The sequence below is a fragment of the Cervus canadensis genome, chromosome 1 (genome assembly GCF_019320065.1).
Source record: "Cervus canadensis isolate Bull #8, Minnesota chromosome 1, ASM1932006v1, whole genome shotgun sequence".
Classification (NCBI taxonomy): domain Eukaryota; kingdom Metazoa; phylum Chordata; class Mammalia; order Artiodactyla; family Cervidae; genus Cervus; species Cervus canadensis.
In genome coordinates this window covers 26,842,241-26,859,156 of record NC_057386.1, presented here as the reverse complement: position 1 = coordinate 26,859,156, position 16,916 = coordinate 26,842,241, and the positions used below count along the sequence as shown (strand labels likewise).

The 16,916-nt window shown below is 46.0% G+C and overlaps 1 protein-coding gene across 2 annotated transcripts in view; it reads right to left on the bottom strand.

The window, feature by feature from the left end:
* Window positions 1-10,676: 10,676 nt before the first annotated feature.
* SLC47A1 (solute carrier family 47 member 1) overlaps window positions 10,677-16,916 on the bottom strand; it is a 39,205-nt gene continuing 32,965 nt past the window's right edge. Inside the window, exons 14-17 of one of the 2 annotated variants that reach the window (XM_043473021.1) lie at window positions 16,605-16,737; window positions 13,283-13,377; window positions 12,191-12,269; window positions 10,677-11,298 (exon numbers count right to left, since the gene is read on the bottom strand). In XM_043473021.1, coding sequence (XP_043328956.1) covers window positions 11,027-11,298; window positions 12,191-12,269; window positions 13,283-13,377; window positions 16,605-16,737 — 579 coding nt within the window. In that variant the 3' untranslated portion in view covers window positions 10,677-11,026. The remainder of the gene's footprint in view (window positions 11,299-12,190; window positions 12,270-13,282; window positions 13,378-16,604; window positions 16,738-16,916) is intronic. The other variant, XM_043473019.1, reaches the window with a different exon arrangement.

Sequence of the window (16,916 nt, the reverse complement as noted above, 5' to 3'; positions counted from 1 at the left end):
GGCCACAGCAATCAGAGCAGAAAAAGAAGTAAAAGGAATCCAGATAGGAAAAGAAGAAGTGAAACTCTCACTGTTTGCAGATGACATGATCCTCTACATAGAAAACCCTAAAGACTCTACAAGAAAATTACTAGAACTAATCAATGAATATAGTAAAGTTGCAGGATATAAAATTAACACACAGAAATCCCTTGCATTCCTATATACTAACAATGAAAAAACAGAAAGAGAAATTAAGGAAACAATACCATTCACCATTGCAACAAAAAGAATAAAATACTTAGGAGTATATCTACCTAAAGAAACAAAAGACCTATACATAGAAAACTATAAAACACTGATGAAAGAAATCAAAGAGGACACAAACAGATGGAGAAACATACCGTGTTCATGGATTGGAAGAATCAATATTGTCAAAATGGCTATTCTACCCAAAGCAATCTATAGATTCAATGCAATCCCTATCAAGCTACCAACGGTATTTTTCACAGAACTAGACCAAAGAATTTCACAATTTTGTATGGAAATACAAAAACCTCGAATAGCCAAAGTAATCTTGAGAAAGAAGAATGGAACTGGAGGAATCAACCTGCCTGACTTCAGACTCTACTACAAAGCCACAGTCATCAAGACAGTATGGTACTGGCACAAAGACAGAAATATAGATCAATGGAACAGAATAGAAAGCCCAGAGATAAATCCACGAACCTATGGACACCTTATCTTTGACAAAGGAGGCAAGGATATACAATGGAAAAAAGACAACCTCTTTAACAAGTGGTGCTGGGAAAACTGGTCAACCACTTGTAAAAGAATGAAACTAGAACACTTTCTAACACCATACACAAAAATAAACTCAAAATGGATTAAAGATCTAAATGTAAGACCAGAAACTATAAAACTCCTAGAGGAGAACATAGGCAAAACACTCTCCGACATAAATCACAGCAAGATCCTCTATGACCCACCTCCCAGAATATTGGAAATAAAAGCAAAACTAAACAAATGGGACCTAATGAAACTTAAAAGCTTTTGCACTACAAAGGAAACTATAAGTAAGGTGAAAAGACAGCCCTCAGATTGGGAGAAAATAATAGCAAATGAAGAAACAGACAAAGGATTAATCTCAAAAATATACAAGCAACTCCTGCAGCTCAATTCCAGAAAAATAAATGACCCAATCAAAAAATGGGCCAAAGAACTAAACAGACATTTCTCCAAAGAAGACATACAGATGGCTAACAAACACATGAAAAGATGCTCAACATCACTCATTATTAGAGAAATGCAAATCAAAACCACAATGAGGTACCATTACTCGCCAGTCAGGATGGCTGCTATGCAAAAGTCTACAAGCAATAAATGCTGGAGAGGGTGTGGAGAAAAGGGAACCCTCTTACACTGTTGGTGGGAATGCAAACTAGTACAGCCGCTATGGAAAACAGTGTGGAGATTTCTTAAAAAACTGAAATAGAACTGCCATATGACCCAGCAATCCCACTTCTGGGCATACACACTGAGGAAACCAGATCTGAAAGAGACACGTGCACCCCAATGTTCATCGCAGCACTGTTTATAAGCCAGGACATGGAAGCAACCTAGATGCCCATCAGCAGATGAATGGATAAGGAAGCTGTGGTACATATACACCATGGAATATTACTCAGCCATTAAAAAGAATTCATTTGAATCAGTCTAATGAGATGGAAACTGGAGCCCTTATACAGAGTGAAGTAAGCCAGAAAGATAAAGAACATTACAGCATACTAACACATATATATGGAATTTAGAAAGATGGTAACGATAACCCTATATGCAAAACGGAAAAAGAGACACAAATTACAGAACAGACTTTTGAACTCTGTGGGAGAATGTGAGGGTGGGATATTTCAAAAGAATGTATACTATTGATTTATGGTGCCCAGATCATGCATGAGACAAGTGCTCGGGCCTGGTGCACTGGGAAGACCCAGAGGAATCGGGTGGAGAGGGAGGTGGGAGGGGGGATCGGGATGGGGAATACGTGTAAATCTATGGCTGATTCATATCAATGTATGACAAAAAAAATAAATAAATAAAAAATAAATAAAAATTAAAAAAAAATAAAAAGAAAATCCTGAAGAATTCATACACATAAAAATACTAGTACTAATTAATGAATTCAGCAAACTTGCAAGATTCTTAGAGATGCTGGGTATGAGGGCAAAGCACCTCCCTTATTAGCTAAACACACACTCTGAAAAGTCCATTCAACCTTGCTACATTCTACAAGATTTAGTGAACTGTAAATATAGAAGTAATATGTAAAAATTAAATGAACCAGGAGTTCCCTGGGGTCCAGTGGTTAAAAATCTGCCTGCCAGTGCAGGGAACACAGTTTCAATCCCTGGTCTGGCAAGATTCCACATGCTGTGGAGCAACTAAGTGCCACAGATGCTAAGCCCACATGCTCTAGAGCCTGTGCTCCACAGGAAGAAAAGCCGCCACAAGGAGAAGCCCGAGGACCACAGCTAGAGAACAGGCCCTGCTCACTGCAAGTAGAGAAAGTCTGTGTGCAGCAACAAAGACCCGGCACAGCCAAAAATATTTTTTTTAAAAAAGAGGTTCAGTTCAGTTGCTCACTCATGTCCAACTCTTTGCAACCCCATGGACTGTAGCATGCCAGGCTTCCCGTTCCATCAGCAACTCCCAGAGCTTACTCAAACTCAAGTCCATCAAGTCAGTGATGCCGTCCAACCATCTCATCCTTTGTTGTCCCCTTCTCCTGCCTTCAGTCTTTCCCAGCATCAGGGTCTTTGCCAGTGAGTCAGTTCTTCATATCAGGTGGCCTCAGTATTGGAGCTTCAAAAAAAGAAGTAAAGCCTTTAAAAAAATTAAATGACCCATGTGAAACAAGCACTCAGAACAAACCTGGCACTCTAGGAACATCGCAAAAGCTGATGAAATCTGACCTCATAACACATTATATGTCCAGCATTCCTTGTGTCTAATTACCCACTAAACTGAATATGGCCCTTCAGATGCAAAAACTTTAATAACTGGTTATGGAAATCTGAAGCTCTAAGCTTGCCTGCTTTTTTAACAGACCATTACTCAACCTGCAGGATTATCTGTTGTCATTCTGTGATATGGTTGCTGCACTCGGGGGCTGTTAGTGAAACATGGATGGTAGAATAAACTGGCTTTAATCTCACGTCAGAGTATTGCCAAGAGAATGCACTGGTCATAACAAACACCCTCTTCCAACAACACAAGAGAAGACTCTACCCATGGATGTCACCAGATGGTCAATACTGAAATCAGATTGATTATATTCTTTGCAGCCAAAGATGGAGAAGCTCTATACAGTCAGCAAAAACAAGACCAGGAGCTGACTGTGGCTCAGATCATGAACTCCTTATTGCCAAATTCAGACTGAAATTGAAGAAAGTAGGGGAAACCAATGGACCATTCAGGTATGACCTAAATCAAATCCCTTATGACTATACAGTGGAAGTCACAAATACATTCAAGGGATTAGATCTAATAGAGTGCCAGAAGAACTATGGATGGAGGTTTGTGACATTGTACAGGAGGCAGTGATCAAGACATTCCCCAAGAAAAACAAATGCAAAAAGGCAAGATGGTCATCTGAGGAGGGCTTACAAACAACTATGAAAAGAAGAGAAGCAAAAGGCAAAAGAGAAAAGGAAAGATATACCCATTTGAATGCAGAGTTCCAAAGAATAACAAGGAGAAAGAATAAAGCCTTCCTCAGTGATCAATGCAAAGAAATAAAAGGGAAACAACAGAATGGGAAAGACTAGAGATCTCTTCAAGAAAATTAGAGATACCAAGGGAACTTTTCATGCAAAGATGGGCACAATAAAGGACAAAAATGGTATGGACCTAACAGAAGCAGAAAATGTTTAGATGGCAAGAATACACAGAAAAACTAAGGTCTTCATGACCCAGATAATCACCAGGGTGTGATCACTCACTCAGAGCCAGACATCATGGAATGCAAAGTCAAGTGGGCCTTAGGAAGCATCACTATGAACAAAGCTAGTGGAGGTGATGGAATTCCAGTTGAGCTATTTCAAATCCTAAAAGATGATGCTGTGAATGTGCTACACTCAATATGCCAGCAATATTGGAAAACTCAGCAGTGGCCACAGGACTGGAAAAGGTCAGTTTTCATTCCAATCCCAAAAAAAGGCAATGCCAAAGAATGTTCAAACTACCTCACAATTGCACTCATCTCACATGCTATCAAATAATGCTCAAAATTCTCCAAGACAGGCTTCAACAGTACATGAACCATGAACTTCCAGATGTTCAAGGTGGATTTAGAGAAGGCAGAGGAGCCAGAGATCAAATTGCCAACATCTGTTGGATTGTTGAAAAAGCAAGAGAGTTCCAAAAAACATCTGCTTTATTGACTATGCCAAAGCCTTTGGATCACAACAAACTGGTAAATTCTTCAAGAGATGGGAATACCAGACCACTTGACCTGCCTCCTGAGAAACCTGTATGGAGGTCAAGAAGTAACAGTTAGAACTGGACATGGAAGAACAGACTGGTTCCAGATCAGGAAAGGAGTACGTCAGGGTGTATATTGTCACCCTGCTTATTTAACTTATATGCAGAGTACATCATGAGAAACACTGGACTGGATGAAGCACAAGCTGGAATCAAGATTGCCCGGAGAAATATCAATAACCTCAGATATGCAGATGACACCACCCTTATGGCAGAAAATGAAAAAGAACTAGAGAGCCTCTTGATGAAAGTGAAAGAGGAGAGTGAAAAGTAGGCTTAAAACTCAACATTCAGAAAACTAAGATCATGGCATCTGGTCCCATCACTTCATGGGGAAACAGTGGCAGACTTTATTTTAGGAGGCTCCAAAATCCCTACAGATGGTGACTGCAGCCATGAAATTAAAAGACATTCCTTGGAAGAAAAGCTATGACCAACCTAGACAACTTATTAAAAAACAGAGACACTACTTTTTCAACAAAGGTCCATTTAGTCAAAGCTATGATTTTTCCAATAGCCATGTATGGATTTGAGAGTTGGACTATAAAAGAAAGTTGAGCGCCAAAGAATTGTTGCTTTTGAACTGTGATGTTGGAGAATACTCTTGAGAGTCCCTTGGACAGCAAGGAGATCCAACCAGTCAATCCTAAAGGAAATCAGTCCTGATTATTCATTGGAAGGACTGGTGCTGAAGCTCCAATACTTTGGCCATCTGATGCAAAGAACTGACTCATTGGAAAAGACCCTGGTGCTGGGAAAGATTGAAGGTGGAGGAGAAGGGGACGACAGAGGATGAGATGGTTGGATGGCATCACCGACTCAATGGACATGAGTCTGAATAAAATCAGGGAGTTGGTGATGGACAGGGAGGCCTGGCATGTTGCAGTCCATGGGGTTGCAAAGAGTCGGACACGACTGAGAGACTGAACCGAACTGAATCTCATGTCTGCTTGTAATATTTACACGTCAGCTTTAACTTCTTGTTCCTACTAGAAGCAGCATCCTCCAAAGAACTGTCTAATTTGTTGCTGTTGGAGAGCCAACTTAAGTGAAGTTGATAAAAACCTACGTATTAAAAATCGTTAAGAATCTGAGAAACAATGGACCTGACTATATAAAAATTTACAAGACTTGTGGGTCCAAAGTATATGTATTGGCTTCAGCTCATGATGAATGGCCAGCTCACATGCTTATCCCCCTTCCTTCCCAAAATGCTGCAGAAATGTCAGTAAAGGTGCTTAACAGAAACAAAATCCATTAACAACACTGAACATAAATGAGCAGCTGAGCTTCAGCAAGAGGGAAGGACCACAGAAAAGAAGGCCAGGTCCCACCAGTTCTTCCCAGGGGAGCCCCAGGAGGCAGTGGTAAGCAGTGCTGGAGACTCACTTCTGGGTCACAGGCAGCTCAGCCAGACCCCACTACTGACCACCCCTCCCTTGAGGTCACTGCACAGAGACTGGGCGAGCAGAAAAGCAAAGTGCCAGAGCTCCCTGGTGGTGTGAGCAGAGCTAAGTCCTTCTCATCCTGGGGGATGGGAGGTGGGGTGAGCTGGTGTGGGAGGGCAGGGCTGCTGCTCTCTGCCCTCCACACATAAACCCTAAAGTAAAGACGTCATGGGACCAAGCCCACCTCTGTACTGAGCTGCCCGCTGAACCTTCCTATGTAGTGGAGAGGTCCGCTGGAGAAAAATCCACAAACAACAGGACAGGAAAGCCATGCCAGCCATTCAGTTTATAAATCAATGCATTTTCCTTTTCTTGCCTAATTGCACAGGTTAGAATCTCCAATACAATGTTATTGCTGAATATAATATCATTATTATCACTTCAGTCCTCTTCTGGTCTCTCTCATCAGTGTCTGAATTCTGCATCCCCACCAGTAGAGCCTCTCCCTGTGGAATTCCTAGTACATGTAAAACAGGTTTCCATCTTTCACATATTCCAGCTCTACTACTTCTCATTTGTATTTATTGGGGGCAAAGTATCATGTGAAATTCACCATGTTAGCCATTTCTCCACTTCTTACTCCAGTCATGACTATATGGTGTATTGTTTTAACACCATAACCATTTTAAAGTTCACACTTCAAGACTTCCCTGGTGGTCCAGTGGCTAAGCCTCCACACTCCCAATGCAGGGGGGTAGGGGATGGGGAGCCCAGGTTCACAGCGTCGGGGCAAAATCTCTGAGACACCTCTGCCTTCCAGGAAGAGAGAAAGATGAAGCATGTCAATCTCTCAAAGAGTCTCATATTGAATAAAAAGTCACATGTGAGCCTTTGGGGGGTAAACAGATGCACCTTTGTGTTACTCTTCCTCTACAGCTTCAAGCCTGGTTACTAGATCCAAGTCAAGTTACTGGTCAGAGACAGATGGCTTTGCTTCAAGTCAACCCAGTCCTGACATCTGAGTTTCCCTCCCAGCAGCCTGTGTGAGAGAAGATGCACAGGACTGCTGCTGTATCTCTTGGAGCCTGTTGTGCTTGTCTGGGGCACAGGCTTCCATCACAGCGTGTGCGTGGTGTGAGTCTACAAGAGAAACTTCCTAAGATCAGCATCAAGAAAGGCTGTAAAAGAATGGAATTAGAACACTTCCTAACACCATACACGCAGATAAACTTAGAATGGATTAAAGACCTAAAGTAAAGCCAGGAACTGTAAAACTCTTAGAGGAAAACATAGGCAGAACACTCTGACATAAATTGCAGCAAGATCCTCTTTGATCCACCTCCTAGAGAAATGGAAATAAAAACAAGTGGGACCTAATTAAAAGCTTCTGCACAGCAAAGGAGACTATTATAAACAAAATTAAAAAAAAACAACCCTCAGAGGAGGGAGGTTCAAAAGGGAGGGGAGATGTGTAATGCCTATGGCTGATTCATGTTGAGGTTTGACAGAAAACAGCAAAATTCGGTAAAGCAATTATCCTTCAATAAAAAATTAAAAACAACCCTCAGAGTGGGAGAAAATAATTGCTAATGAAACAACTGACAAAGGATTAATCTCCAAAATATACAAGCTCATGCAGCTCAATACCAGAAAAACAACCCAATCAATAAATGGGCAGAAGACCTAAACAAACATTTCTCCAAAGACATACAAGGGACGACAAGAGGATGAGATTGGTTGGATGGCATCACCAACTCAATGGACATGAGTTTGGGTAAACTCTGGGAGTTGGTGATGGACAGGGGGGCCTGGCATGCTGTGGTTCATGGGGTTGCCAAGAGTCTCACACAACTGAGCGACCGAACTGAGCTGAGCTGAATGAACTAATTCTAACTAATGGCAGCCAGCCTAGATGTAGATAAGCTACCTAGTTTAACTTCATAATAAAGGGGGAAATGCGGTTCTTCCTGTTTTATCTGCAGAGTTGTCTCAAGGCTACAAATTTCTTGCATAATTAGAGGTGGGTCTCCTGGGGCTGGTTTGAGAGTAAGGAAAACGCCTTTCCTAAGTAGTCCATAGGATCGCTTTCCAAATCTGATGATAACCCTCAGGGAAAGCTCTGACCCCATAAAGGTGCAAGTGCCAGACAAGACAATTTAAATGACAGGTTTTTCTTTCTCCTCAGTCCTAACGAAAGGAATGTGAAAACCTACCGAGACAGCTCGGCCTTGCCCAGGTGTCCGCTTAACACTGCGCTCACTGTGCTGATGAGAAACAGGAGCAGCCGCCTGGGGAACTGGTAGGCGAGGGGCGGAGGCAGCGCGTTACACCGGCCCCCGCGCCCAGACGGAGCCGGACCCTGTCCGGGCGGGACAACGGGGCCCGGGAGGACATGGGGTGGGGGGCGCGGGGGAGGGACCATGGGATGAAGGACCACGTGTGACCGCGGAATGAGGGACAGCGGGGGACACGGTTTGACCGCGGAGAGGGGAACCGCGGGGGTGGGGGCGGGCCGCGCACTCACCACGGGGCCAGCGAGCGCCGCCAGCGCCGCTATCTCCGCCCCACGTCAGGCGGAGAAGGTCCTCGCTGGGCCTGCAGGCGTTCGCTCCAGCTGGGGGCCGCAGGGGTCTGGGTGGCAGAGGGGGCAGGGGTGAGCATGCTGGCGCCAGAGGGGCCTGAGCTCAGGAGCCTTCGTTGGCCCAGGGAGCGCGTGGGAGGCGGGGCGGGGCAGGGGGTCGGGTGAGGAGGGGGCTCCACCTCCGCACCCCCCAGCCCCCGCCGCGGCCGACCGGGGCGGGGTGGGGGGTAACCCTCGCAGTTCCATGAGACCCGGGGCTCGGTGGAGGGGCGGCCTTCGAGGGGGCGCGTGGGAAAAGTACTGGAAGAGAGGAGGCCTGGGGTCGGCATTTCCTCGCCCCACGGCGAGTCAAAGCATTTTCTCCTGGGCTTGCCCTCCCCAGGTGCCAGCAGTTTGCAGCTCGTTGGACTTGGCGGCCTCGTGAGAAACCTCCGGCGGCTAGGGCGCGGGGTGGGGAGGGCACGACAAACCGGGACGGGAACATCGCAGGGGCCCCATCGCGAGGGCCCCTTTGGGTGCAGCCTTCGTCTGGAAGATGGCCTTCCACTTACTGACCCAAGAGGAATGAGGGCCTTAAGAGAACTGCCCCCCACCCCCAACACACACCGAAAACCTGCCCCGGGGTGTCTTCACTCAAGAAGCACTCACTTTTCTCCTTTCCCGGTTACCTGGTCTTTCCCAGCAAAGGCCAGGCCTGGCTGTTGGTCCCCACCCTGCAGGCAGCGAACTTAGTAGGTCCTGACCCTCGCTTGGCTAACAGCACACCTCCCCACCCCCCACCCCACCCCACGCCGGCATCCAAGCTTCACCCCTTAATCCAAGGCCTCTGTGGACTGTCCTCCTGCCTGCTAAGAGTTAGCAGTGATGGGGTTTTCATGACTCCAAGACTTTCCCAATGATCCCCAAAATCAAGGAGAAGGGCACGTTCATTAGAATCTCATCTTTTTGAGATGGATCCACCAGGAACCTTCTGGATATACACAAGTAAGTAAGTGTTAGTCGCCCAGTCATGCCCGACTCTTTGCCACTCCATGGACTGCAGCCCACCAGGCTCTTCTGTCCATGAGATTTTCCCCGCAAGAGTACTGGAGTGGGTTGCCATTTCCTTCTCCAGAAGATCTTCCCAACCCAGGGATCAAACCCAGGTTTCCTGCACTACAGGCAGATTCTTTACTGACTGAGCCACAAGGGAAGCCAGCCAATAAAAGCCTGTGCCTTTTCTAAAATGAGAACCACCCAAACAAGATGAATAGGGCCTGCCCAGGATGTAGTGTAGTCACTTAGTCCTGTCCAACTCTTTGAGACCCCATGGGTTGTAGCCTGCCACACTCCTCTGTCCATGGAATTCTTTAGGCAAGAACACTGGAGTGGATTGCCATTTCCTTCTCCAAGGGATCCCACCCAGAGATCGAACCCAGGTCTCCTGCATTTCGGGCAGAGTCTTTACTATCTGAGCCATAAAGGAAGCCCTCCAGGGATGTAACCTTCTCCTCTCCTAGAACACTCTTCATTTTTGCTACTTTTCAGTTTTTTCAGCCCTTCTTTCTGTCAACACAGGAAAGGGGCTGATTTCTCCCTCCAGTTTGCCTGAATTAGCTATTTGAACACTGTATTTCTGTCTGTTGCCCACCACTTTAGGAAAACCAAGTGCTGGGACTACCCTGGTGGTCCAATGGTTAAGAACCTACCTGCCAATGCAGGGGACACGGGTTCTATCCCTGGTCTGAGAGGATCCCACATGCCTTGGGCAACTAACCCCAAGGACCTCAACTACTGAAGTCCGTGTGCCCTAGAGCCCATGCTCCACAATAAGAGAAACTGCCGCAATGAGAGTAGCCCCGCAACTAGAGTAGCTCCCACCCACCACAGCTAAGCCCGAGCAGCAATGAAGACCCAGCACAGCTAATAAATAAATTAAAAAAAAACCAAAGTGCAGGTCCTTCATTTCCCTCCCCGCCGCCTCCCCCCACCCCCACCGCAACATATCGGTCCATACCAATGATCAGACAGGCCCTGAATACGGGCAAACTAACTGATGCCACCTGACTCCTTTCTTCTTGGTAATCTGTCTTCTCCCCTTTTAGTTTCTTAAGCACATCCACCGCCCTCGGTACCTGAGATCTGGAGTCCAAAGGAATATTAACAATATTGTTTCCCACTGAATAATAATCTAAGGCATGAGGAAGATATATTGTAAAATATATTTTAAATAATTCAAATAGTAAGAATCTTTCAGTGCTCAGTATATGGGTTTGTGGCTAAAAAAATATTAAGCAGAAGAAAATCAAAGCCCTACATGATGCAGCCGGTAAACAGTGATCCTTGGTGGAAACGATGGTGGATGTAATCTCCCAAATGTTGTCTTGGACTCGCACATACTTTTTACCTTTGTTCGTTTTCTTCATCAGAAATATATCTTGGAACTCTCAGTTCTTGACATCCATGAGCACAGCTTAGTAACATTTGGGCCAATGAATTTCTGTTCGTTTAAGCTCAGAAGCATCCCTTGGCCTGGCTTTCTCTCTCTCTTGCCACATCATGGAACTCTGACATAGACTCTCACTAAAATCCCCACCAGTAAGATGACAAGGACTGCCAGGAGCAGGAGCCCCCGCCGCAGCACCAGCTGTCTCCCGGACAACCTCCACGCAGCCCTGGGATGGACTTCAAGACACTCTTCTTGGTGCATCTGCTGATCCGACTGAGTCTCCTCTTTCTGTCCAACATCTCTTATCAACGTTCCTCCATGGATTTCAGGGCCCACTGGAGGGGAAAAGGAACTCAGCACCTTAAAAGGATATTTTTCATCTGTATAAAAGGAAAAGCACGTATGCAGTACCAGCTGGGAGAATGATAATTCAGGAAGCAGTTGCTACCATGGAGAATAAAGAAAATCCTGGCTCAGGTGTTGTCCTCAAACCCACAGACACTGACTAGATCCAGCTGCCCCATTGCGTAAAAAGCCAAGTAAGGTAGCTCTTTAGGTTAAGAGTTTTTGTTGTTGTTTAGCTGCTAAGTCATGTCTGACTCTTTGCGACCCCATGGACTATAGCCTGCCAGGCTCCTTTGTCCATGGGATTTTCCATGGAGAATACTGGAGTGGGTTGCCATTTCCTCCTCCAGGGGATCTTCCCGACCCAGGGATCAAACCTGCACCTCTCCACTGGTAGGTGGATTCTTTACAACTGAGCCACCAGGGAAAACCTAGTTTAATAGGCTTAGGGGAAATGTTCAAGGGGCCAGCACCCATCAAATTAGCATCGCATAAAGAAAATAAGGTCAGTGGAGGAAAGGATGACCTAACAGGTGATTCAAGAGTGTTCGCAGCACATTGTGGGGCTGGGGTCGGGGGGCGGGAGATGCAAGCCTTCCCAGTAAAGGACCCTCTAAGAACCAGACAGGATAGTGACCCAGACCTAGATTTAGTCTCATGATACTTCAGAAGAGGAACAGTAAGGAAAATACCCTAAACGCTTGCACCAGTACTGAACTGATCACCTGCAACTCTTAATCATCTATGGCGGCATGTCTGAGTCGGCAATTAAAGCAAACAAACTTCAGCTGTTGACCTGAAACTGGATGTTCCCTATCGTTTGTTGCTGAGACATTATTTCCCTATTTAAATGGGAGCTCAGCACAGCAAATCTAGTTGTGGACACCTAGAGGGGCCTTTCCAAGAGCAGGAGCAGGTGTATCATACCTGGGCAAAGTGGGTCCTGAGGGAGAGTGGCCGTCCTGTTCCTGGCCATACTTCGTTTCAGATTGGCATGTACCTGAGCCTAGGAGAGGAGACACGTCAGTCCACAGGCTCCATCACAGTGCGGTCACACACCTGGCCTGACCCTCGTTGAGGAAAAACCCAGCCATTTTCTCTCACTGACAGGTAACACAGGAGCCTCTCCAGTTAACAAGCGTGGAATCCTCTTTTCTAATGATTGACTCGGGGCCAGTGCATGGGGAAGGTTGGCTGGAAAAAAGACGAGGAAAGTCGGGGACCAACTGCAGGATTCTCCCTTCCTCTTCCTTCATTCATTTTCTCTATCACCTACTTAACATGCTGCCCTGACCCTAGAAAGTTCATAGAGAAAGATGCCCACGGGTATCTTATCTTGTTCAGTGGGTGAGTAGTGTCTGACTTTGCAACCCTGTGAACTGCAGCCAGGCAAATAGGATATAGTTGCTGGCACCCCACCTTTCTCTCCACTTCTAAATCTTGTCCTGAAATGGGCTGTTCAGGAGCAAGGCAGAAGTCTAGCATAGGACCCAGGGAAGAAAAGACCCTCTGTTCTTCTACTGAATGAATAAACAAAGGGGAACAGATGTCCTTCACACCTGAGTTAATAAGCCCAGTTAAAACAGCAATGATATATACTCAATATTTTGTATTAGGGAAAAGAATCTGAAAAAGAAAAGGGGCTTCCTTGGCAGTCATGGTTAGGATGTTGCACTTCCACTGCACAGGGTATGGGTTCAATCCCTGATCAGGGAACTAAGATCCCACATGCCACGTGGTGTGGCCAAAAAATAAAAAACATTTTTAAAATTGAAAGAGTATATATATATATATGTATATGTATATGTATGTATCTGTGTGTGTGTGTGTATAAATGAGTCACTGTGCTGTACACCTCAAACTCACATGACATTGTAAATCAACTACACTTCAATAAAACAATGATTAAAAAGGTAGCATTTATAATTAAAAAAAAAAAAAACCTTCTAAAATAAGGGAAAGAAAGGCAAAGCTGGTTCTGTGTGTTTTCCAGGGCAAGACAGCAGCGCCCATAGTTACCTGCTGGCAGGCTTTTTTCCAGTTTAGCCGGGCAATGAAGCCAAGGAAACACACAGCCTGAGAGATGGTACAGATGGTGATTCCTGACCACAGACCTGGAGGTGGGGATAATTAACAGAAGTTAACTCAGTGGAAAGCCAGCTGCCCTGGGGAGCATGTTTCTCCAAAATCACTTCTGAGAATCTGTTCTTAGGGCAGAGGAGGGGCCCACAGTGAGCCAGAAACCTCCACCCTGCTCACTCTTGGTTTCCAGGAGTTTCTAGGAAGCCCAGAACCCTGAGGCCACTCCTGGGTTTGTGGATCTCAGAACAAATATCTGGAGGCTGTTTTTGGCCTGTGTGACCATAATGCTTGGCTATTAGGAAAAGTGAATATTCCAGGACAAACGAATTCTAACAGTACCTCCAGACTCCCAGTACCTTGTCCTGTCTTCCTCAACCAAGCGGACTCTACAAACTCTGCCACTCTACAAACGTAGACGTCGGGAATTCCCTGGCAGTTCAGGTGCTAAGACACTGTGCTTTCACCCAAAAACTCTGCCCCAGACACTTACACAGGACCCAGAGGGGGACCCGAGTGACAAGGGTTCTTCTGGCCAAGAGTCAGAATCTCCAAGCTGTGAGAGACTGAATATCCAAGCTGACAGTGGTCACCGTCATCAGATCTTATACAAAAGTAGACCTCTGACTCACAATCTAAAGCAACCTGTCTAGGAAGCCAAGCCCTTACCTGTAACTGACAGCCGAGAAGCCAGCCTGCTTCACGTCAGACTCCTGAGAGGCCAGATCATTCTTTAGGGATGTGCTAAATACTTTCTGCAATAACTGATGTAGAATGTCCAAGCCTTGGCCTGTAACTGACAGCCTCCCTAGTTTCTGCCCCGTTTTCCCACTTAGGACCACCCAGAGAAAAGCAAATGTGCCCACTGACCAGGCACATAGGACGCCCCACTTCTGGGCCTCCCCTTTGTCCCACTGTGGCTCCCTCCCCCTCCCCTGCCACCTGCCATGGAGTCTCCATCAAATTGTGCTACCGCCGGGCATGAAGAATCTTTGCTGGTCCCTGGTGGGTGGTCTACGTTTATGTCTGTAGCCGGCTAGATCTGGATAAGGTGAAGAGAGCTAGATAGGGCTCATGCTTTAAGGCTTGGGTGGCCAGATCTGGTGCATGTTTTTCAACTCTGCTCCTTGGTATCCATCACCCCATACTGCATTTTACAGGTGTGATCAGCCTGATATTTAGAACAGTCAACCTGTCACTCCTACAGTGGTCCCAGTGAAAGCAAAGCCTTCCTCTTCTGAAAGTTCCCATTCCACAGAAACCACAAGCTCCTCCGACCGTTTTAAACATAACCAGCTACATGCGTGTGTTCGTGCTAAGTCGCTTCTGACTCTTTGCAACCCCATGGACTCTAGCCCACCAGGCTCCTCTGTCCATGGGATTCTCCAGGCAAGAATACTGGAGTGGGTTGCCATGCCCTCCTTGAGGGGATCTTCCTGACCCAGGGATTGAACACGTGTCTCTTGCATCTCCTGCACTGGCAGGCGGGTTCTTTACAACTAACACTACCTGGGAAGCCCATACCAGCTACCTCCAGCTGTATTTTGAAAGCTAGGAGTTAAATTTCCAAGGATTTCACTATACTATTGAAAAGATTCCTGTTTGACTCAAGGAGGAATGCTGAAATGGGATGGCTATCAGGATTCCCTGGGCAGGACCCGGGAAATTGGTGTTGGAAAAGCCTCAGGGACTTAGGATGACCATTGTGATTTTCTGTCCTTGCCCGTGAGAACCTGTAGCTCCTGACGCTTCTTAGGGCTCCTAGTGTAGGTGGACAGTATGTCCTGCCAGAGGGGACACAAGTTTCAACACCAGTTGGTATAGGGAGTGTCCACTGTCTTCTCACAAAGCCCTCACTTCCTCAGAGTCCCCAGCTTTTTAAAAAAAATACTAATTTTTATTTATTTGGCTACACTGGGTCTTAATTGTAGCATGTGGGATCTAGTTCCCCAACCAGAGATCAAACCCAGAACCCCTGCATTGGGAGCAAGGAGTCTTATCCACTGGACCCCCAGGGAAGTTCCCCCCAATGTTTTTTATATATGAATCAATATATAACATTATATTATTTCCAGTGTATAACATCATGATCCAATATTTGTATGTATTGTGAAATGACCACCTCCATAAATTCAGTTAACACCCATCACTTCACACAGCTACACAATTTTTTTTTGCTTATGAAGAGAACTTTTAAGATCTACTCTCAGCAATTTTCAAATATACAACAAGGTATTATTAACTGCAAGCTTCCCAGGTGGCACAGTCATAAAGAATCCACCAGCAAAGCAGGAGATGCAAGTTCAGTCCCTGGGTTGGGAAGATCCCCTGGAGGGGAAATAGCAACCCACTCCAGTATTCTTGCCTGGAAAATCCTATGGACCGAGGAGCCTGGTGGGCTGCAGTCCATGGGGTTGCAGAGAATTGGACAAGATAGAGTGAGGGAGCGACTGTCACCATGCTGTACATCACACCCCCAGGACTTATTTTCCAACTGCAAGTTTGTACCCTAACATTTTTTTAAGGTGATTCTTACCTCTCTCTATGCTGTACACTCTGTAGGTGAGCTTTTGTTAAACAGCAGAGTGGGCCTAGTACAGCTCTTGGGACATAGATCTATACTTTAAAGTGAATTCCTATAATATTAATATTTTCCTTAGCTATGTCACTGGCAAACCCCAAAATATGAATAATGCCAGGAATTCTCTGGAGGTCCAGTGATTAGCACTTGGCACTTTCACTGCCAAGAGCCCAGGTTCAATCCCTGGTCGGGGAACTAAGATCTCACAAGCTGCCAGAAAATAAGATTTAAAATGATTTTCAAAAATATGAATAAGGCCAGAAACTCAGAATAAATAATTTTCTACACCAATGAAGTTTGCGTTGGCAACTCCATTCTTTGGACATCTCCCATATTTTTCACTAAAATATTATTGAACTGGAAAAATGTGCAACATACGAGACACATTGACCTGAAAGCTGAGTCTCCGTATCAGATGACGTCTCCGCCTCTGAGCTGGCCAGGAGCTGAGGGATACAGGCGAGCATTGTCTCGACTGCACCCAGCGCTAGTGTGCTCAGGTTTTAGTGTAATCACGTATTAACGCTGATATACGCCCAAGTATTATTTTACAAATCAAAGCTGGGCAGTCACCCATTTCTCTGTTCTTTTAAAGCCCCATCTCAAAAACTGTCTCCGAGCTCTGACAGCCACCTCCCGGGCCCGTGATCCCGGCTCTTCTTGCCCTGGGGGGAGGCTTACCCAGCAGTCCAAGTCCAGCAGCAAACATGAGGGAGATCCCGATGGGAAGACCAAGCATGTAGTACCCAACGGCGTTGATGACGGCGCCCGCCTTCTGGTTCCCAGTGCCTCGCAGGATGCCTCCACAGGTGCACTGCAGGCAGACGCCAGTCGTGTGAACACGGCTCAGGCTGCCCCATGATGCCCACCCCGGCACCCCCCACCTCAGGGGACTCTGCCTCAAGTCCAGGACCTCGTGAAGTGGATGTGAGAGGAATATCCCACCTCCCTGGCCGCTCTTCTCCATTAAAATCTACCATCATCAGCAGAAAC